We start from the raw sequence: 22,285 nt of genomic DNA, 5'->3' as shown, positions 1-22,285 counted from the left end.
AAATACCTTAATGTTTTCCAAATGATGCTAAAAATTATACTCAATATTCTACTAAATATGAGCACATAGGTCTTTCAAAGTGAAATGGTAATCAAGTACAAATAATTTCTCTCCTCAAACATGAGAGGTACAAAAACTTGGGGAATGATTCTACTTTTAAAGTTCTGCTCAGCAGTTTGTTGTTATGAACTTGATGCAATCCTTTTACATTACTATCCTTGGCCATATTAACTGGCACACAATACTAAAAATAAGATAGATTGAGAAAAGCACTCACCTCACTCTGGTTTTTGGCCGTCTTCAAAGAGTGCAGCATCTTGGGGTCATCATTAATACTGAGAGCTCCAATCATCTTCCCTTTGCTTTTCTCATAGTCTTTCTTGTACATCACCTGCAAGGACATCACACGAGTCAGATCCCACTCATCAGGAAGCATTGTTGAGACCCCCTGCCCAGGTGCCCAAGCCATACTCACATCACTAGCAATCTTGGTGTTGGCTTTGGCTGCCAGCAGGGGAATGGCGTCCACCTTAATGTCAAACTTCTTAGCTTTGGTCTTCTCCCAGTCATGCTTATAAATATTCTGGACAGAAAAATTTCAGCACAGGAATTTTAAGAACAATATCTAACACAGATTAACTCAGTAAAAATTTAAAAACAGACTGAAACTTTGCATATAGAGACTTATTTTACCTATTTAATGCTATATTTACCAAATGAGAGTATAGCTTATTATTTATCATCCGGCTTCTTTCCTCCACCACAAAATAAGTATAATATACTCTTTCCAGTGTTCTGTAAACTTTCTAAAGACTCTGCTATCTTCATACATAAAGGGTAATATAACGTGGCAACAAACTGGAGAAGGGGAAATGTGAAATTTCCTTATGAGAGTATGAGAGATCTTGTGAAACTCTAGGGATTGGTGGGGAGGAAGGGGGCTTCGTGATTGAAAGAATGTTTCTGATAGTAACAGAGATTATGGAAAATGAAATCTAATGGCTACCAGAGAGTCTTAAGGGCATTTAAGTTCAAAAGCTCCACTTAGCACTCTGGCAAGCATCTTAACAGTTGTTTATTTGCATAACTCCTTATCTGGTCTTTTTAAGCATTCATAATATTTCCTCTTCATGCATACACCAACATGTATGGTACTCACATCACTCAGGTTATAGGCATTGACTCTGTGTTGTATAAACTGTGGAGCATCTGCTGGTATGTGGCACTTGAACTTCTCACCTTCATGCTTTGCCTTGTAATTCAGCTGAAAAGCAATAGAAAATAGCCAAACAGTTCAGGGTAGGAACTTCCTTGAGTTTATAAAGAAGAATGTATATAGCTAAGTCGCTACTATCCTTTTTATGACTCAAAGAAATAGTCTATCCAGTCAAAATCCAGCATAGGATCCAGACTCTCACTTTCTCTTTCATGGACGCTGGTATAAAACAACTCTGGGTTATCATTTTGTAAATGCCATCACAATGTATATATGGGAATCTCATTGTCCTCTGGGGTGTGTCTTGAGAACATGAACACTTAAAATTTATGTAATCGGAGCACTGACAAAAATGATAATTCTAAATAGAACGCTAGAACAGTTTAAAAGATACATAAATTCTTACCAAAAGTACAAGATACGGGACTTTATTTGAAATTTTTAAAAGGTGACATTAGGTGGAAGGAAGAGAGTGTAAAGAAGGAATGAGGCTGTTGAATTTTGGAGTTAAAGGCAAATGCACTGAGAAGAACCATGCATTTCAGATCCTTCAAGACAGAACCCCTGACCTCACCAGGACAACGAGAAGAGACGGTGGTTCCTGGGCACCATGCACAAGACTACATTCCTCTGCCGCTTGCCAAGCTCAGTTGCAGCACTGATGTTATTAGTATTTGAAAGTAGTGAAAATTGCTCAGTTGTGTCTGACTCTTTGCGACTCCATGGACTAAACAGTTCATGGAATTCTCCTGGCCAGAATACTGGAGTGGGCAGCCGTTCCCTTCTCCAGGGGATCTTCCCAACCCAGAGACTGAACCCAGGTCTCCTGCACTGCAGGCAGATTCTTTACCAGCTGAGCCACCAGGGAAGCCCAATGTTAGCTAGTTGTCCTTTACTGGGGCACAAAATATTAATATGCTGGGAAAAGTTGCACATGAACCAATATGTCTTTTGGATTACATTGACATCATTCTTTTCTTTTTTAAATTGCCTTACAGTGTTATGGAGAAAACCATAATTCCAAAAGATATATGCATCCCAAAGTTCATGGAAGTACTATTTACAACAGCCAGGACATGGAAGCAACCTAAAGGTCCATCAACAGAGGAGTGGATAAAGAAGATGTGGTACATATATATAATGGAACATTACTCAGCCATAAAAACGAACAAAGCTGTGCCATTTTCAGAGATGTGGTAGGACCGAGAGATTGCCATACAGAGTGAAGCAAGTCAGAAAAACAAATTAATCATATAGTAATATGATTGATTAATATATTAATATATTTTCATTAATAATAATATATTGATATATGTTAATAACACTAATATGATTAGTAATGTATATAAATCATATATTAATATATATTAATCATATATTAATGCATGTATGTAGAATGTAGAAAAATGGTAGACATTCCTTTCTTTACCAACTGCACGAGATAATTCATGTTACTAAAAACCATGTTTAAGTAGGGCAAATGGAACATTACATTGTCCTGTCTTGAGGAGCACATGCTACTCCTCAGGATTTATCTGTGTTCACACCTGTCTACTCAGGACTTCCCTAGTGGCTCAGTTGGTAAAGAATTTACCTGCAATGCAGGAGACCTGGGTTTGATCCCTGGGTTGGGAAGATCCCCTGGAAAAGGGAATGACTACCCACTCTAGTATTCCTGCCTGGAGAATTCCATGGACAGAGGAGGCTGGTGGGCTACAGCCCATGGGGTTGCCAAAGAGTCGGACATGACTGAGCAATGAACACAGATACTCAAAGTGGGGACTAGGGAGTTTATATAAGTCCCTCCAGGCCTACCAAATTAGAATCTCCATTTATCACCCACATACACATCAGTATTTGAGAAGCACTGCTGCATGGCTGGATCATTCTACTTTAGACCTTCCTTGACTTCCTAATCCAAAGTGCACCCCCATCACTTTCTCACACATCATCTGATTTGAATTTATATTATCAACATCCTGTATTAGTTTTATATTATTGCCTGGCATCTTTCTTGTTTCTGTGCTCTTTTTCTTTCTGTAAAGAAAGCCTTGTTGGCAAACTCAGGAATGGGAAAATTTTGCCTTGTTACCTACTCAAGTAGCTGTTTTTGTTGTTGTCATTTAAGTTGCCTTGAAATTTTAGTATGCATTATTTTTGGAATGTGAGAGATCCTAATGAGCAAATTCCCACTAAAAATTGAGGAGTTATTGCAGAATTATTAGTCATTCTTACTATTGTCTGACATCATTCTTCCCGAGGCTACAATTTAGTCTAGCAGCTTCATTTGCCTTTTATTGAATATATCTTAAAAAGTGACATTATTGGAACAATAGATGAGCCCATGAAGGTGAAATATGTAGATGCTGATGTCCAATAAGCAAAGCATTCTGGGTCACCCACACTTGCATTAATCAGGGAACTTACATCACTAAGCTGCTTTGTGTTGAGCTGGGCTTGCAACAGCACAGGAGAATCAGTGACAGCTGTGAATTTGGTCTTATCTGGATGAACTTTGTAGGTATGCTACAAAAGAAGAGGTCTGTTAATCAAAATTTCATGTTTCTTTAGATTCTTGTTCATATACACAATAACATGTACAAAGTTTCCAGCCAAAAATAGAGTGCATTTTGTTCTTGAAAACTTTGTTGATGTATTCTCACTTCCTCTCTATCTCCCTCTCTCCTGAAGTTGCCTCCAAACTGGTTTCCCTGCCGCAATTCCACAGCCAGATTAGCCTCCCCCTGCGGAAGGGCTGCCGTCTATGGGGTCGCGCAGAGTCGGACACGACTGAAGCGACTTAGCAGCAGCAGCAGCGGAAGCCTTACAATGGCTCACCACTGGACTCGGATTCAGTGTAAAGTGTACGCTGGCCTACCAGCCCTCCCCTACAGAACTCACCTCCCTCCTTCACCTCCTACCATTTTACCTCTTACTGCTGTCCCTTCTCTGGTATATGTCTGTTACCTCATCCTTTCAAGTCCTTACATGCTGAGTGTGTCTCTTTGCAAGCTGTTGTTCCCACTGCTCTTCCCTGGATCTTGGCATGGCTATACAGTCTTTGCCTTAGACCTTCCTTGACCACCCAACCTATGGTATCCATCCAGTCTCCATCACCCACATCATTCTATTTTAACCCTATAGCATCACTTTAGTTTTCTGATCTTTCTATCTTTCTAGTTTCTATGTTCTTTGTCTGTTCTTTGTTCTCTGTCTGTTTTAGCATCTGTCTCTCCTTCTCAGATGCACACTGAACTAGAAATAGCCCAGCTTGTCCCCTATTCTTTCTCAGCACCAAGGACAGTGTCAGGCACATGCCAGCCCATCATGTAAAATACACACCTATCTCTTACAAATCATCATGTTCACTCTTTCCCCAAAAGTTGTGTGTGTGTGTGTGTGTGTGTGTGTGTAGATATATGTATATACAGACTAGTGGAAATAAACGTTTATAAAACCTGAGATCATTTTGTAACATAATTTTCTTCACAGTAATTTTTATATTTCTCAATTCTATCCAAAAAATAAAATTTAACATCTGCTAACCATTAGATGCTAGCATTTAAACTGCTGAATTGACCACTAGATGGCACAAGAATGCCAAACACAATCTCAAAACTTCAGGGCAGCTGACTTACATCTTTACACTGGTCTAGCTTCTTGATTGCTTCATATTCTTGTGTTATTGTCTGAGGGAAATAGCATTTCCCTTTATCTTCTTCATATTCTGCTTTGTAATTTTTCTGTTATGAGAAAGAACAAAAATAGATCATGATTTCTATCATCCCCAACAATGTTACTGAGAAGCACGAACAACTGTCTTCAAACTTACGTCACTGTTTTGAGCTGAAACTTTCATGCAGTGTACTTGATATGGGTCTTCAAAACTGCCTATATAATGTCCCAAAACATCGTGCACATATGAATCTTTATATTTAGCCTGAAAAAGAAAACATATGTTTTCAAACTCAAATAGACAGTTATTTATCAGACAGGAGGAGAGCCCTCAAACCCAAGGGGTAACTGTGGCCTTTCGAACCTCACTGAAGTTCTTCAGCAGGGTATCAAGTTGATATTTAGGAGTCTCACAGTAATTCATGCTCTTTGCCTTTGTCTTCTCATAGTTTTCCTTGTATAATCTCTGTCAAAGGAAAAAGAAAATTAAACAAAGAAAATAAAAGAATATATCTCATGGAATAGAAGCTATTCATGTCACTGCTATACTTTACTAGAAGGGAAATTTTTTATTTATTCAGCATTTGTTTTCTACAAAGCAGAAAAGCAGAATGAATATGGTAGGGGCTCTTGCCTTATATGATCTAGTCTGCAGTAACCATAAATATGTTCAGAGTACTTATCCTAATACTTCTCAGCCAGAATGAATCACAGCTCACCAATGCTGCTGTCTAAGCAACTTTTTATCTCAAAATATTTTTTCCCACTTGAATGTGTTTGAAGGAAAATGATTTTTTTAAGAGTTGGTATGAAATATTGTAAAAGGTATAAAGTGGAGTTTCGATACTTAGGCACAGTTGTAGAACAAAAACACATCTTACAATACCTCTGGAAGCTGGCTTTTATCATTAAAACCTAAATTTTACTTTATAACAGTGATATACAAAATATGACTTTTTTGTGTTATTGACTGCATCATGTAGTTCTTCACATTCTTTTAATTCTTCCATAAATAAATCCAAAAAATATCCTCAATAAAGACAGTAATATTTATAAACAATACACAATAGGTAATATTTCTTCTTTGTTATGAATTAGAAAAGCAATTTTTGTAAAAAAAGTTTTATTTTTAATAAAATATTTTAAGTCTTTAATATGAGATCAGTATTTTACAAAATTGTTAAAATACTTAAGCTTCACTGAGTTTTCCCTACTTTGCCTGTAGCCTGGTTTTCTCACTTCTTGCCTTTTATTTTTCTATATTTATTTTTGTCAAGTACCTAGAGTTAGGTCATGGCATGGAATGAGTAGGTGTTTAGACATACTGAGACACTGAGTTCATTTCTAGAAAAAACAATAAAGAAAATAGTATTGTTAGTGTAATTTACCTCCTAATAAAACAGAAGGCATTAAGGGATTAAGGGAAGCTTTACAATACTCTCTGGTGTCTCAAAGTACAGAGACATCATAAGAATGAGGAAGTCAATCATCCTTTACCACTGGGTTTTAACGTTTGATTTGTCATCCTGAATCTGAGATTTCAGTTAGGCTAATGACTCATCCACGCTTATATTAAACAGTAAGTACAGCCACATCGAAAGACAGGTTCACAAAAGCACTCACATCACTCTGGTTTTTGGCCGTCTTCAAAGAGTGCAGCATTTTGGGATCATCATTAATACTGAGAGCTCCAATCATCTTCCCTTTGCTTTTCTCATAGTCTTTCTTGTACATCACCTGCAAGGACATCACACGAGTCAGATCCCACTCATCAGGAAGCATCGTTGAGGAGCCCCTGCCCAGGTGCCCAGGCCATACTCACATCACTAGTGATCTTGGTGTTGGCTTTGGCTGCCAGCAGGGGAATGGCGTCCAACTTAATGTCAAATTTCTTAGCTTTGGTCTTCTCCCAGTCATGCTTATAAATATTCTGGACAGAAAAATTTCAGCACAGGAGTGGGCAAAACTGATATGCATGTTATCACACTTTATAGACTAAAGGGTAACCCAATAGTTTGTCTTAATATAAAATAGGCCATTTTCATTGTTTAAGAAATTTTAAGTAATTTATTTTAGATAATTCTTCAGATGAATCTTCCTGTTCTCCAAGATTAAACTTCTTTACTCACCATGAGAATATTTCATTACATTAACTTCATTCTAGTTATCATAATACTATTTGATTCCTAACACTGAATATTTTACAGAGTAGCACAAATAATCTATAGTTAACTTACTTAGTGTTATATAAAGGCACCATTTTCATTTGATCTCAAAGTTCCCTGAAAAGGTTATTTTACAAATCATTATATTCACTGATGCTAGATGATTTTAGTACTTATTTATAGAATTATTGAAAAAATTGAAATCCTCATGGGTAACTTGACTTTCGTATAAAATTAAGTTTGGAAATGAAAAATAGCAATGGATACCTGACCTTATGCCTTCTGAATACCCTGTATCTTTGTCAGTGCAAGTTCTCTTACATGTAGAAATAAGTATTTTTTGTGTGATATAAGGAAAATTATAGGCTTGAGAAATAAATGAAATCAAACTGTGTCTTAAATATCAGGTCCTGAAAGAAAATTATAGTATAATATAAAAGAATATATGGCTAAAAGAACTAACATTAAGATTTGAGATTAAACATACATGAACAGTGACATTTTGAGGGTTGCCTAAAATATATTAAGCTTGTCTCATTGTGTGAAGCTACTTACAAGATTGCTACACACATTTTATAAGGGGAGTTCAAAGTTACCCTGGCAGAGGGAACATGATATAAATGTTAACCCTTATTCCCATCTTTAACAATGAAATGTTTATTCAATGAGGCAATTCAAAAGTAAAAGCATAGTTGTTAATATAACAGAAGGCATAGTGCATGAGAAACTCACATCGCTCAGGTTATAGGCATTGACTTTGTGCTGGATAAAGGCAGGCGTATCTGGAGGTATATGACACTTGAACTTTTCGTTTTCATGTTTTGCTTTGTAATTTAGCTGAGGAGGGGGGAGGGAAAAAATGAGCAAATTAGTCCTCTATTCAGAAGAATTGCTACAAAATACAAAAGAAAAAATCATGTGGAGTACATTTCATAAAATGTAAAATACATTTTGTTAAATAACAACTGACAGAGTTGTCATGATCAAAAGAGAAATCCAGAGTGAGGGTAGGCCACCTTTCTCATCAGCACCTCCGTGGTGGATTGTCGATGCTATTATCACATCTGGCACCATGGTAGGAACCTAATGGAAGGAGGGGGCCACTTTTCTTACACACAAGCTCCCCTCCTTAAATATCACAATTGGTCCTGTAGATTCTGAGAGTGTCATCCTTTCTTCTTCTCGGCTGTCATTGCTCACGCTATGGAGAATATTTTCTAACAAGCCTGATTATGTCCCCTCACATGCATGATGGTTTGTGGATACTCTAACTGAAGCTTTCATTTCTGGCCATAATCTACTCAAGTTATTTTTATTTTCATTTTTTTTTAGTTCAACATAAATTTGAAAATTCACACTTAAAATTCATATGATTAAACATATCTCAAAGACTCCATTTCCCAAAAATAAGCTTGTATAAGAGAGAAATCCCATGTACTGAATACCTACTCTGGGCCAGGATGTGTACCATGAGCATATTTCCTTTCATTTCATCTTCAAAACAAGCACATATTATCAAAGGGAACTGTGAGGTATGGAGAGGTTCAAGAGCTTGCCTAGGCCCCCAGGTCATAAAAGACAAAGTTAGAATTTGAATCCAGTTTTCCCTTGTGGCTCAGACAGTACAGAATCTGCCTGCAATGGAAGAGACATGGGTTCAATCCCTGGGTTGAGAAGATGCCCTGGAGAAGGGAATGGCAACCCACTCCAGTATTCTTGCCTGGAGAATCCCATGGACAGAGGAGCCTGGCAGGCTACAGTCCATGGGGTCGCAAAGAGTTGGACACAACTAAGTGACTAGCATTTTCACTTTCACTTTTGTCTGACGCCCAAATTCAAGTGCTCTCCAGTACATTAAGCTACATTTAGTTTCTCTTCTACAACGCTCTTATTATAATTGTTATCCACCCAAGAAGAGGCAAGGGAATTAACTAAGTATTTTAGGGGATTACAAATGTATACAAGTTAAGCTCGTTAAAACTTACGTAGTCTTTTTAAAATAAATGTGACAAGGATAAAAACCCTTTTTTATAGATGAATTTCAAGTACAGAGCTATGATATATCATCCCTCAAAACTGGATTTCTTGGATATTTAAGAGAACTTACATCACTCAGCTGCTTGGAATTGACTTGGGCTTGTAGCAGAACAGGAGAGTCAGTAACTTGAGTGAATTTTGTCTTATCTGGGTGGACTTTGTAGGTGTGCTGTGGGAGAAAAGAAATCAGGTTTAGTGTAGTATCACTTGTCAAAGTCTGAGCTGGCCTATAGGCCAAGCTGGCATATCCCACTCCCCCCAAAGAAAAGTAACTTGTAGGAAATAAAACACATTTTTTTCTAATTAGACTCTAGTTTTGTGGGGGGATGCTCTTACATCTATATAGGAAACTGTTTGATGTCTTCAAATTCCTGATTACTTTTCTTTGGGAAAATGAGCTAGAATAAACACTTGAGTCGTATGGGTGACCACAGGGAAAATATCTATTAAGTATTAAATATTTAATTTAATTAAATAAAAAATAAATGGTGTTTCTTACAGTCTCCTGCTTACATTTGTTGGCAGAAGTGCCAAAATTGTAAAAATATCTTGACCACTAGATACTGTGGAGGTTGGTAATGTTCATAGTGTATACCACAGACTTACATCTTTACATTGATCTAGTTTTTTGATCGCTTCATATTCTTGAGTTATGGTCTGGGGGAAGAAGCCTTTGCCTCTGTCCTCTTCATATTCTGCCTTGTAGTTTTTCTACAAGAAAAAGAAATCAGACATAAGGATGCAACCACTGTACTCATGCCCTGAAAATGTGCTATTTGGAAAGTCAAACTGCCTTAGAACTTACGTCACTGTTCTGAGCTGAGACTTGCATGCAGTGTGTATGATACGGATCCTCGTAGCTGCCTACATAATGTCCCAAAATATTCTTTAAGTAGGAATCTTTATATTTAGCCTGAAAGACAAAACATATATCATTTGTTTATTGGCAAAATGATGGGTCTTCACTTTCACGGAGGGAATAAGTGTGTGGGGGGGTGTCTTACATCACTACTGAAGTTGTGCAGAACTGTATCAAGCTTAAATTTGGGGGTCTCACAGTAATTTATGCTCTTTGCCTTCGTCTTTTCATAGTTTTCCTTGTATAATTTCTGTTAAAGGAAAGAAAAAATCAGTTAAAGTAGGTTCCTATCACTCCCACACTGATTATTATTGCACTTGTATTTTCCAACACTAAACAAAGGAAGAAGAAAAAAAAGATATTACCTGTCAACTGTCTTAAAACTAACAATGACACATTGGGGTGTTGTGAATGATTTAAACCTTTTCTATTAGCAATTATTATAAAGCCTAAATTTTTAATATTCTCCAAAAATTAAGAACCCAATATATTGCGTAAGACCAAACCCTTAGTTGCAGAGGTGCTGGAGTATTTCTGACTTACCGCCTTTTCTACCTGCCAACTGACATACTCTTTCCTCACTAATGACGCCCTGAGAAACAGGAACATTCTGAGCGACAGCAAATTTTTCATTTTTTTAAAAACAAACTTTCATGGAAAAAGCCTAGCACACAGAGAAATACACACTCTTCCTCCTTCTACCAAGGAGAAATTCCCTGTTATATGAACAGGCTGTATATCTTAAAAATAAGGAATATACAAACAGTCTACCAACCCTTCTCCTCTGCTAGACTTATCTTCAGCTCTAACCATTACTGGATTTTACAGTGCCCAACTGATAAAGCAGATCATTGTCATTTTTCATGCTCATTTTAACTTTTTATTTTATCTAGGACTATAGCCGATTAACAATGTTGTGATAATTTCAAGTGGACAGTAAAGGGACTCAGTCACACACACACATACTGGTGCTGTTCATTTTTAATATTTTTATATTGTTGTCTTTTTCAACAAAATGGATTTGAACTTGGGTTTTTATGTTCAATAAAGATGATCTTCATTCAGGAAACAGTGCTTTGCACTGATTTCCCAGTAGAGCTATTTGAACAGATTCATTTCTATCCTCTCACCTGCCACATCACTCACCCCACCTCCTCGGTCACATGTACACATATCTATGGTGCTAATTTAACTCAAGGGACAAAGATAACTAATCCACACATAATCTCAAATACTCGGAAACTTAACACTACCTAATCGAAAGGGAAAAACTCAACTGACAGTATGTTCAGTCTCTTTATATACATAATCAAAGTGGCCTTGAGCTGTGAGTCTTCTAATGCCAGGCCAGTTCTCACTTATCTAGTGTATTTGAAAGATGGTGGATTAGACAAGCTCTTAATATTCCACTATTAGAAATTCCTGTGAAGACTTAGGGAGGCATCTTTTCAGTTTTGCTCTCTGCAAATGGTGGTTTCTGGGGTCAAGACCTGAGTAGAAAGTGGTGGAGGTTAGGGAGAGAAGTGAAATATAGGACATTTCCCTTCTTCTCTCCAGCAGCAGGCTTGAAGAACACAAGGGTAGGGCACTAAGTGGCTCCAGCTCCTAGTCCTTCCATCTCAAAGTCTCCTTCTGCCTCCATGATAATCACAACTCCTACAATGCACTCTTTGCCCACACAAAGGCACAGACTCCCGGAGTTTCAAGGGAACGAGGATTTCCCTGCCCACTGAACTAGTCCACAGGCTCCCCAAATTGACACATATCATACTCAGAGACACTAATGCCTTCCTGTTGTTAGACAGCTCCAGGGAAACTGCTACCCCATAACCTTCAAGTATTTGCAAAGTTCTATTTGCACCCCACTCCAGTACTCTTGCCTGGAAAATCCCATGGACGGAGGAGCCTGGCGGGCTGCAGTCCATGGGGTCACTGAGTCAGACATGACTGAGCGACTCCACTTTCACTTTTCACTTTCATGCCCTGGAGAAGGAAATGGCAACCCACTCCAGTACTCTTGCCTGGAGAATCCCAGGGACGGGGAAGCTGGTGGGCTACCATCTATGGGGTCGCACAGAGTCGGACACGACTGAGGCGACTTAGCAGCAGCAGCAGCATTTGCATTTAGTCATTATAGGAGGAGAGAAATTTCATCCCTCTTGCAGCTCAGGTTAAAAAAACAACTTTTGACAAGATTATACTTACATCACTCAGGGCATCTCCTGCTGCCCTCAGCTGCCTCAGCAGTGGGTTTTCTGAAGCAGGAAGTACATTATAATCTGATTTTCCTTTATTCTTTTCATAGTCTTCTTTGTATTTTACCTGTGGGAGTAAAATAAAGTGATAAAGTAACTCTATGCCACTTTTGTTCTCGTTGTCTTTTACACATATTATGACATAGCTCCATGAATCAATTTTCTCTTCAGAAAACTGGCAGCTTGACATTTTGTAAACAAACTATTCATAGTAACTCATAAGAGCAGTGGAGAAAATGCATATATTTTCAGGATATATTTTCTTCCCATCATTTATTCATTCAGAAGTATCCATAGAGCATTGATTATGTGCCTGGCTCTGGGACAGTTTCAAGAAACAATAACACATGGTCCCTACCCTCAGAGAGGGAGGGAGGGACGGAGAGAGAGACACAAAGAAATAGAGGAAAGATATACATCATCATAATGACAGTGTATCATGTCCTGGATACCTGCTGCTCCAGAACCCTCATCCAGCTCTTAACCTCCAGCTGCCTATCTACCAACACATGTTTAAAGAAAAAGCTAGAAGCATCATCAATCTAGCCTTTTATGCCTCATCTGTGACTATGTGTGTGAGCACATGCGTATTTAATGTACACACGGGAGGAGGAGGAAGGAGTAGGGGCTAGATAAATGGTGACAACCTCATCTTTTCCTCTGCCCTCCCTACTTTTCACCTTTAATTCCAGCTCCAACAGAAGCTTTAAGTAAGGCCACAGAAGCCCCCCTCAGAAGCATGTCCAAAGGGAAGAAGAAAAAAAAAGAAACTGATCCTAACCTTGACCACAAGCCCCAGTGCCATTTATTTCTGCAAGCAAAGTACTTTTAGAATACAGACATGTTCAGGAAATCCTAGGTAATCTGCCAATATTTATGAACCTCAGAAAACAATCGGCTCGGTCTCCAAAGGCGGGAGATGCACAACTGAAACACAGATGTACCACCCCTACAGCCCAGGTGGGGGACTCACAGAGGATGTTCTTCAGAAGTGGAGGATGTAGGCAATCTCTTATAGAATTATCTACTTCCATGACCAATGGAAACAACTAGAAAGGAAATTCCACAGACCTACTATCCCCCCACCTGCATCTGGGATTCACAGCTTCCTCTCCTATTTCAGGGAAAGTCATCCCCTGCTCTTAAGCACCAGGTCCCTGCCCCTCTCTTTCACTCTAGGACAATGCTCCAGCCACTCTCCCTCCCCTCCTCAACATGAGCTCATTTTCCATCTACACTTGAATTTTCTTCTATCAGCCTAGAAACATGGCATTTTTGTCTCTTACCTCAAAAATTTCCCTCTTCACCTACTTATCCATCAGCTACTACCCCTTTCTCTTCTTATCTTCTCAGGAGTCAAGTACACTCATATTCTTCTATTTCTCTCTTTTCACTAACAAACCCTTTCTAAACACTCAACCATATTGCTCTTATTAAGCTTACCAGACACCATTCATTGATAAACCCACTTCAGAAACATTCGACACAATTACTCACTCCCTTCCACTTTCATCAAGTTCCCAAGACATCACTCTTACCTAACTTTGCTTCTACCCCATCTCACTGATGTCTTCACAAGGAAGCACTCTAGAGTCCACTCCTTAGAGTTTTCTCTCTACACTCGCTCCCTTGATGGCCTCCAGTCTTATGGCATTAAATATGATTCATACGCTACTGATGCCCAAGTTTATACAAACTTTCCAGATATATCCCCTGCAATGGCAGATTCATATAATCAACTGCCTACTTGACATTTACCTCTCTCAAAGGCATCTCAAAATTTACATGTCTGAAGTTGAGCTCATATTTCCCCTCCAATAAGAAATTACTTACACCTTCCACCATCTTCCCTATCTTGACAAGGGAAACCCTATCGATCTAGTTGCTTAGACCAAAACTTTTCTCTCATATCCCATATTCAACTCCAGCAAATCACGTCAGCTCTAATTTTGAAATACTTCTCATCACTTTTCAGGCTATTCTCCTGGTCCAAAACATCACTGCCTTGCACCTGGATCCTGAAATAGTCTCCTAAGTGACATGATCTTCCTACTTTCACTCCTCCTGCAGAGCCAACGCCAGGCTTATAATCAAATCTGATTGGCTTTGAAGCTATTGCTCTTTCTAGTGCTTTAGAACACCTGTTGCCGTTTGGTTGCTAAGGTGTGTCCAACACTTTTGCAACTCCGTGGGACCCCCCTGTAGCCCACCAGGTTCCTCTGTCCATGGATTTCCCAGGCAACAATACTGGAGTGGGTTGCCATTTCCTCCTCTAAGGGATCTTACTGACCCACGGATCGAACCCATATCTTCTTCATGCAGGCAGATTCTTGACCCGTGAGCCACCAGGGAAGCCCCCTTTAGAATGCCTAGGAGTACACTAGTTACCAAAGTCACTCTATAGACTATATGAGTAAATCCACGGATTCATGTGTCTTGTCTGTGACTAGATTTTCACTAGTTAATAAGGAAATAGAAAAATAATGGTAGTTGCAAGTGTGAGAGTGTCTGTGTTCCCAGAATGCTGCCAGTTACCTTTTCTTGAGAAGTTCTTTTGTCCTTTCTACTTCTGGGTATCAAAAGGTCCTTTAGTTTATGAAATGCTGAAGATGGTAGCTGAGTATTGTGAATTCTCCTACATGGCAATTTTTAAAAAATAATTGGTAGCCCTATTATAATCCCCAAATATTTTCTTATTGTTCCCATGAGAACCTTTTCCCCCCATTATATACAAAAGCAAGAGTTGTAAGAAATTCCCCCACACTGAGACTATATCAAGATCAATCAGAGAATGTCCCCATACCTTGCTAGCTGCCACCCCAGCTTGTTTATTCACTTTGTACTCTGGGGTTTCGGTCTGCATGAAGTAGATCTGGTCTTTCATATTCTCAAAGTCTTCCTGGTATTTTTTCTGTAAGACATGAAACATGCTGGAGAACTGCTGTGGCAACAACTACGCAAAAGTCTTATATGGGAAGACAGAGGCCACTTGGAGACATTACCCAAAGCCATGGTCCTCTTAGCTTCTGCGGGTCAGATTACAGTTATAGAATATGATGCTATCACAAAAGCCACTAGCAGCTTAACAGGAACTTGGAGCAGTTATAATAGGTTGGAAAGACACCCTCAAAGAAGGAGCTCTCAAAGGCCAGAGGCAGAGAACTTAAGAAAAAAGAAAAAGAGGTTTTCTACATTTTCCAGGGAGGGGATCTGGGGAGAGACTAATCAGTTTCATAAATGTACCGGTCGAGTGCCCAGACACGGAACAAATCAAAATGGGCCTCTTTCATCTGTACTCACCATGAAACCATACTGTTCCAATGAAATATGAGGCAAGAATAATGGAATCAAATCAAAGCAATGCTTTGGAAAAGGAAGGAAAGATGGTGGAATTTCTTTCTAAATAGGGACCCTACACAGCTTTGCCCCCAGGAAGAGTCATCTGGATGGAAATGTTCCGGTACCATTTCAGGAGCAGTAAGTAGCCGGACGTCAAACAGGAAAGAATCAACCTCTCAACCCAAGGACATCGGGCTTGGATGGATATCCCTTCCTACTTACTGTGCTGATGTTACGAGAGTTCATTCTGGCAGTTGCAATTTCAAAGCAAGGTGTCTCACTCCATTTGCCTTTGACTTTATTTTCATAGTCTTCCTTGTATTTTTGCTAGGATGGAAAAAAATACAGAAAATAAGACAAGCAAAATCTGGAGATTGACAAATAAGGCAGCAAATTAAGTGGCAGTGGTCAGCTTTCAAAAATATCTTGACCAGGCCCTTCCTGTGTGCTTAATAGATGCCTTCAAATCTTCTAGTATAGTGTTACTTATCCCACAAAAAAGGTGGATGCAGGGCATAGAGGTATCAATCTCCCCTTTGCTGAGTTTAAGGACTTAGTTCACAGAGGACTCACAGATGGTCCCTGGTGTTTGAGGGAAGACAAAGTCAGAAGCATCTTCCTTCTGTAATTCATTGTTATTGATATAATAAAAGCACTCAACCCCAGATTTTCATGCCAGATGAACTTAGCCATTAATTTCTGAGCTTTACTGAAACTTCTAGTTATCCAGACAGCAACACTACAACAAAATTTGGCTTGTAGGCCAATGAATAAGACTTTCTGGTTTAGACTTAACAAAAATTTAATGAGAACGGACAAGCAATAAAAAAATGAAACTGCTACCCCATATTATCTCCTGAACACCACACTACCTGAATCCTATACTGTAATCTCCTTGGTGAGAGGAAGTATATGTTCTTCATTTTTGTATCCTCAAAATCTAACACAAAATGCAGCATGCAGAAGTTACCTCACAAATATTTGTTTGACTACAGGAAATTGAACCTAGTCCATGATCTTTTGACTACTGTGGCTTGACTGTTCTTGAAATGGAATTAATCCAGCCAACCCCAAGATTGGGACACAAGTCAGAGATGGGTTAGAGCAATTTCCCCACCTTGGACGATAGAATGTGTCAACAGACATAACCAGTGGGTCTTAAGGTGCTTGCATACCCCCACCATATTCTTCAAACTCTTCAAAAGAAGAAAGTGGTTTTCTGGAATGCCTTTAAAGAACAAGTACCAAGGGTGAGAGAGATGCAGAGCCAGTGAATTTGAGTTAAAGGAAATCTACCCCTCTCTCTAATGCCCTATTATCCTTTCTTCTCAAAGGTTAACATTCTAGATCCCAGTTTCTCCTTTCAATTGCAGACCTAGTGTCAGCTGGAAATTCCAACCTGAAATCTTGTATCTTTCTTATTGTGAGTCTATAAGGAAGCAGAGAAGCTCCAGGACTTCAAGAAGCTCAGTGTTGCTCACAGAACTCCACCTGCAGTAGTGGTAGTGTGCATGGTGGACACAAACAGCCCTGCCTGCCTACACATCTCTACAGAATGCACCAAGCCAAGAGGAGGTGCTGGTATGCACTTGATGACTCTGGACAAAGACATAGGTGAGAGAATTGGTTCTGAAAGATATGATAAGAAAGGCTGGTAAACAGAATGGAACAGCAATATAACCATCCCAGATATGTGTTCATTATGTTAACATATGAACTGGAGGCTAGAAGACAAAGGGATGGATCTGGAAAATCTAATTTGACAAGGAAATGCTATGAGATTAAAGCATGAAAGAGCGTAGATAAAGGAGATATTATCTTTTTGGAGAGAAGGCAAATGATGGTACTGAAACATGGGTCAAAGCAACTTGAGAGTGGTGAAGACTTCAAGAGAAAGGCAGCAACATCTAAGTCACCCCTTTCCCTCTCTTATTGGATGGCTTGTTGTTACATCAACTGCTACCCATCACAGTTTTCTTCCCAATGGGACTATTATTTTGGATGCACAGCAACCGTTAAGAACTTGGAAATCCAGGTAAGACTGGGGTGAATGATTATCACCACGGTGGATAATCTGACGACCTTCATCCACAGCCCTCCTTCCCTTGGCTAATACTGTTATTCTACAAAGCAACCCAGCCCTAGCAATACTTTCAAAGTACTCAATAATGTCTCTGCATCCAACCGAACGTTGCAATCCAATAGGCATATAATGCAAGTCACCATGGTAAATTTTCTAGTAGCCATACCTTAAAGTGTTAAAAAGGAACAGGTGGGGAATTAATTTTAATGACCAGCAAGGATCTACTTTACAGCACATGGAACTCTGTTTAATGTTATGTGGCAGCCTGAAGGGAGGGGAGTTTGGGGGGGAACGGAAACGTGTATATGTGTGGCTGAGTCCATACATATAATTGTTATCCACCCAAGAACAGGCAAGGTAATTAACTAAGTATTTTAGGTGATTACAAATGTATACAAGTTAAGCTCGTTAAAACTTACGTAGTCTTTTTAAAATAAATGTGACAAGGATAAAAACCCTTTTTTATAGATGAATTTCAAGTACAGAGCTATGATATATCATCCCTCAAAACTGGATTTCTTGGATATTTAAGAGAACTTACATCACTCAGCTGCTTGGAATTGACTTGGGCTTGCACCAGAACAGGAGAGTCAGTAACTTGAGTGAATTTTGTCTTATCTGGGTGGACTTTGTAGGTGTGCTGTGGGAGAAAAGAAATCAGGTTTAGTGTAGTATCACTTGTCAAAGTCTGAGCTGGCCTATAGGCCAAGCTGGCATATCCCACTCCCCCCAAAGAAAAGTAACTTGTAGGAAATAAAACACATTTTTTTCTAATTAGACTCTAGTTTTTTGGGAGGATGCTCTTACATCTATATAGGAAACTGTTTGATGTCTTCAAATTCCTGATTACTTTTCTTTGGGAAAATGAGCTAGAATAAACACTTGAGTCGTATGGGTGACCACAGGGAAAATATCTATTAAGTATTAAATATTTAATTTAATTAAATAAAAAATAAATGGTGTTTCTTACAGTCTCCTGCTTACATTTGTTGGCAGAAGTGTCAAAATTGTAAAAATATCTTGACCACTAGATACTGTGGAGGTTGGTAATGTTCATAGTGTATACCACAGACTTACATCTTTACATTGATCTAGTTTTTTGATCGCTTCATATTCTTGAGTTATGGTCTGGGGGAAGAAGCCTTTGCCTCTGTCCTCTTCATATTCTGCCTTGTAGTTTTTCTACAAGAAAAAGAAATCAGACATAAGGATGCAACCACTGTACTCATGCCCTGAAAATGTGCTATTTGGAGAGTCAAACTGCCTTAGAACTTACGTCACTGTTCTGAGCTGAGACTTGCATGCAGTGTGTATGATACGGATCCTCGTAGCTGCCTACATAATGTCCCAAAATATTCTTTAAGTAGGAATCTTTATATTTAGCCTGAAAGACAAAACATATATCATTTGTTTATTGGCAAAATGATGGGTCTTCACTTTCACGGAGGGAATAAGTGTGTGGGGGGGTGTCTTACATCACTACTGAAGTTGTGCAGAACTGTATCAAGCTTAAATTTGGGGGTCTCACAGTAATTTATGCTCTTTGCCTTCGTCTTTTCATAGCTTTCCTTGTATAATTTCTGTTTAAAGGAAAGAAAAAATCAGTTAAAGTAGGTTCCTATCACTCCTACACTGATTATTATTGCACTTGTATTTTCCAACACTAAACAAAGGAAGAAGAAAAAAAAGATATTACCTGTCAATTGTCTTAAAACTAACAATCACACATTGGGGTGTTGTGAATGATTTAAACCTTTTCGATCAGCAATTATTATAAAGCCTAAATTTTTAATATTCTCCAAAAATTAAGAACCCAATATATTGCGTAAGACCAAACCCTTAGTTGCAGAGGTGCTGGAGTATTTCTGACTTACCGCCTTTTCTACCTGCCAACTGACATACTCTTTCCTAACGACGCCCTGAGAAACAGGAACATTCTGAGTGACAGTAAATGTTTCATTTTTTTAAAAACAAACCTTCATGGAAAAAGCCTAGCACACAGGGAAATACACACTCTTCCTCCTTCTACCAAGGAAAAATACCTTGTTATATGAACAGACTGTATATCTTAAAAATAAGGTATATACAAACAGTCTACCAACCCTTCTCCTCTGCTAGACTTATCTTCAGCTCTAACCATTACTGGATTTTACAGTGCCCAACTGATAAAGCAGATCATTGTCATTTTTCATGCTCATTTTAACTTTTTATTTTATCTAGGACTATAGCCGATTAACAATGTTGTGATAATTTCAAGTGGACAGTAAAGGGACTCAGTCATACATAGACATACTGGTGCTGTTCATTTTTAATATTTTTATATTGTTGTCTTTTTCAACAAAATGGATTTGAACTTGGGTTTTATGTTCAATAAAGATGACCTTCATTCAGGAAACAGTGCTTTGCACTGATTTCCCAGTAGAGCTATTTGAACAGATTCATTTCTATCCTCTCACCTGCCACATCACTCACCCCACCTCCTCGGTCACATGTACACATATCTATGGTGCTAATTTAACTCAAGGGACAAAGATAACTAATCCACACATAATCTCAAATACTTGGAAACTTAACACTACCTAATCGAAAGGGAAAAACTCAACTGACAGTATGTTCAGTCTCTTTATATACATAATCAAAGTGGCCTTGAGCTGTGAGTCTTCTAATGCCAGGCCAGTTCTCACTTATCTAGTGTATTTGAAAGATGGTGGATTAGACAAGCTCTTAGTATTCCACTATTAGAAATTCCGGTGAAGTCTTAGGGAGCCATCTTTTCAGTTTTGCTCTCTGCAAATGATGGTTTCTGGGGTCAAGACCTAAGTAGAAACTGGTGGAGGTTAGGGAGAGAAGTTGTGAAATATAGGACATTTCCCTTCTTCTCTCCAGCAGCAGGCTTGAAGAACACAAGGGTAGGGCACTAAGTGGCTCCAGCTCCTAGTCCTTCCCTCTCAAAGTCTCCTTCTGCCTCCATCAGAATCACAACAAAACTCCTACAATGCACTCTTTGCCCACACAAAGGCACAGGCTCCCGGAGTTTCAAGGGAACGAGGATTTCCCTGCCCACTGAACTAGTCCACAGGCTCCCCAAATTGACACATATCATACTCAGAGACACTAATGCCTTCCTGTTGTTAGACAGCTCCAGGGAAACTGCTACCCCATAACCTTCAAGTATTTGTAAAGTTCTATTTGCATTTAGTCATTATAGGAGGAGAGAAATTTCATCCCTCTTGCAGCTCAGGTTAAAAAAAAACACTTTTGACAAGAATACACTTACATCACTCAGGGCATCTCCTGCCGCCCTCAGCTGCCTGAGCAGTGGGTTTTCAGAAGCAGGAAGTACATTATAATCTGCTTTTCCTTTATTCTTTTCATAGTCTTCTTTGTATTTTACCTGTGGGAGTGAAATAAAGTGATAAAGTAACTGTATGTTACTTTTGTTCTCGTTCTCTTTTACACGTATTATGACATAGCTCCATGAATCAATTTTCTCTTCAGAAAACTGGCAGCTTGACATTTTGTAAACAAAATATTCATAGTGACTCATAAGAGCAGTGGAGAAAATGCATACATTTTCAGGATATCTTTTCTTCCCATCATTTATTCATTCAAAAGTATCCATAGGGCACTGATTATGCACCTAGCTCTAGGACAGTTTCAAGAAACAGTAACACATGGTCCCTACCCCCAGAGAGGGAGGGAGGGAGGGAGGGAAGGAGAGAGAGATACACAGAAATAGAGGAAAGATATACATCATCATAATGACAGTGTATCATGTCCTGGATACCTGCTGCTCCAGAACCCTAATCCAGCTCTTATCCTCCAGCTGCCTATCTACCAACACATGTTTAAAGAAAAAGCTAGAAGCATCATCAATCTAGCCTTTTATGCCTCATCTGTGACTATGTGTGTGAGCACATGCGTATTTAATGTACACACGGGAGGAGGAAGGAGTAGGGGCTAGATAAATGGTGACAACCTCATCTTTTCCTCTGCCCTCCCTACTTTTCACCTTTAATTCCAGCTCCAACAGACGCTTTAACTAAGGGCACAGAAGCCCCTCTCAGAAGCATGTCCAAAGGGAAGAAGAAAAAAAAAGAAACTGATCCTAACTTTGACCACAAGCCCCAGTGCCATTTATTTCTGCAAGCAAAGTACTTTTAGAATACAGACATGTTCAGGAAATCCTAGGTAATCTGCCAATATTTATGAACCTCAGAAAACAATCGGCTCGGTCTCCAAAGGCGGGAGATGCACAACTGAAACACAGATGTACCACCCCTACAGCCCAGGTGGGGGACTCACAGAGGATGTTCTTCAGAAGTGGAGGATGTAGGCAATCTCTTATAGAATTATCTACTTCCATGACCAATGGAAACAACTAGAAAGGAAATTCCACAGACCTACTATCCCCCCACCTGCATCTGGGATTCACAGCTTCCTCTCCTATTTCAGGGAAAGTCATCCCCTGCTCTTAAGCACCAGGTCCCTGCCCCTCTCTTTCACTCTAGGACAATGCTCCAGCCACTCTCCCTCCCCTCCTCAACATGAGCTCATTTTCCATCTACACTTGAAGAATTTTCTTCTATCAGCCTAGAAACATGGCATTTTTGTCTCTTACCTCAAAAAATTCCCTCTTCACCTACTTATCCATCA

The 22,285-nt window shown here is 39.1% G+C and overlaps 1 protein-coding gene across 50 annotated transcripts in view; it reads right to left on the bottom strand.

Annotated features, from left to right (window-relative positions):
• Positions 1–22,285, bottom strand: part of NEB (nebulin) — a 245,000-nt gene that overhangs the window by 190,021 nt on the left and 32,694 nt on the right. For all 50 annotated transcript variants that reach the window (XM_081578089.1, XM_081578080.1, XM_081578102.1 and 47 more), the window contains exons 20-41: positions 20,907–21,023; positions 19,105–19,209; positions 18,906–19,013; positions 18,707–18,811; positions 18,171–18,269; positions 15,769–15,873; positions 15,011–15,118; positions 12,158–12,274; positions 10,098–10,202; positions 9,899–10,006; positions 9,700–9,804; positions 9,164–9,262; positions 7,789–7,893; positions 6,714–6,821; positions 6,515–6,628; positions 5,256–5,357; positions 5,049–5,156; positions 4,855–4,959; positions 3,644–3,742; positions 1,160–1,264; positions 476–583; positions 278–391 (exon numbers count right to left, since the gene is read on the bottom strand). In XM_081578089.1, coding sequence (XP_081434215.1) covers positions 278–391; positions 476–583; positions 1,160–1,264; positions 3,644–3,742; positions 4,855–4,959; positions 5,049–5,156; positions 5,256–5,357; positions 6,515–6,628; positions 6,714–6,821; positions 7,789–7,893; positions 9,164–9,262; positions 9,700–9,804; positions 9,899–10,006; positions 10,098–10,202; positions 12,158–12,274; positions 15,011–15,118; positions 15,769–15,873; positions 18,171–18,269; positions 18,707–18,811; positions 18,906–19,013; positions 19,105–19,209; positions 20,907–21,023 — 2,349 coding nt within the window. The remainder of the gene's footprint in view (positions 1–277; positions 392–475; positions 584–1,159; positions 1,265–3,643; positions 3,743–4,854; positions 4,960–5,048; positions 5,157–5,255; positions 5,358–6,514; positions 6,629–6,713; positions 6,822–7,788; positions 7,894–9,163; positions 9,263–9,699; positions 9,805–9,898; positions 10,007–10,097; positions 10,203–12,157; positions 12,275–15,010; positions 15,119–15,768; positions 15,874–18,170; positions 18,270–18,706; positions 18,812–18,905; positions 19,014–19,104; positions 19,210–20,906; positions 21,024–22,285) is intronic.

This window comes from Giraffa tippelskirchi, chromosome 3 (genome assembly GCF_054371585.1).
Source record: "Giraffa tippelskirchi isolate mGirTip1 chromosome 3, T2T-mGirTip1v1.2.pri, whole genome shotgun sequence".
Taxonomy (NCBI): Eukaryota; Metazoa; Chordata; class Mammalia; order Artiodactyla; family Giraffidae; genus Giraffa; species Giraffa tippelskirchi.
The sequence above is the reverse complement of the archived record's forward strand: the minus strand, read 5'-3'. Positions and strand labels throughout refer to the sequence as shown.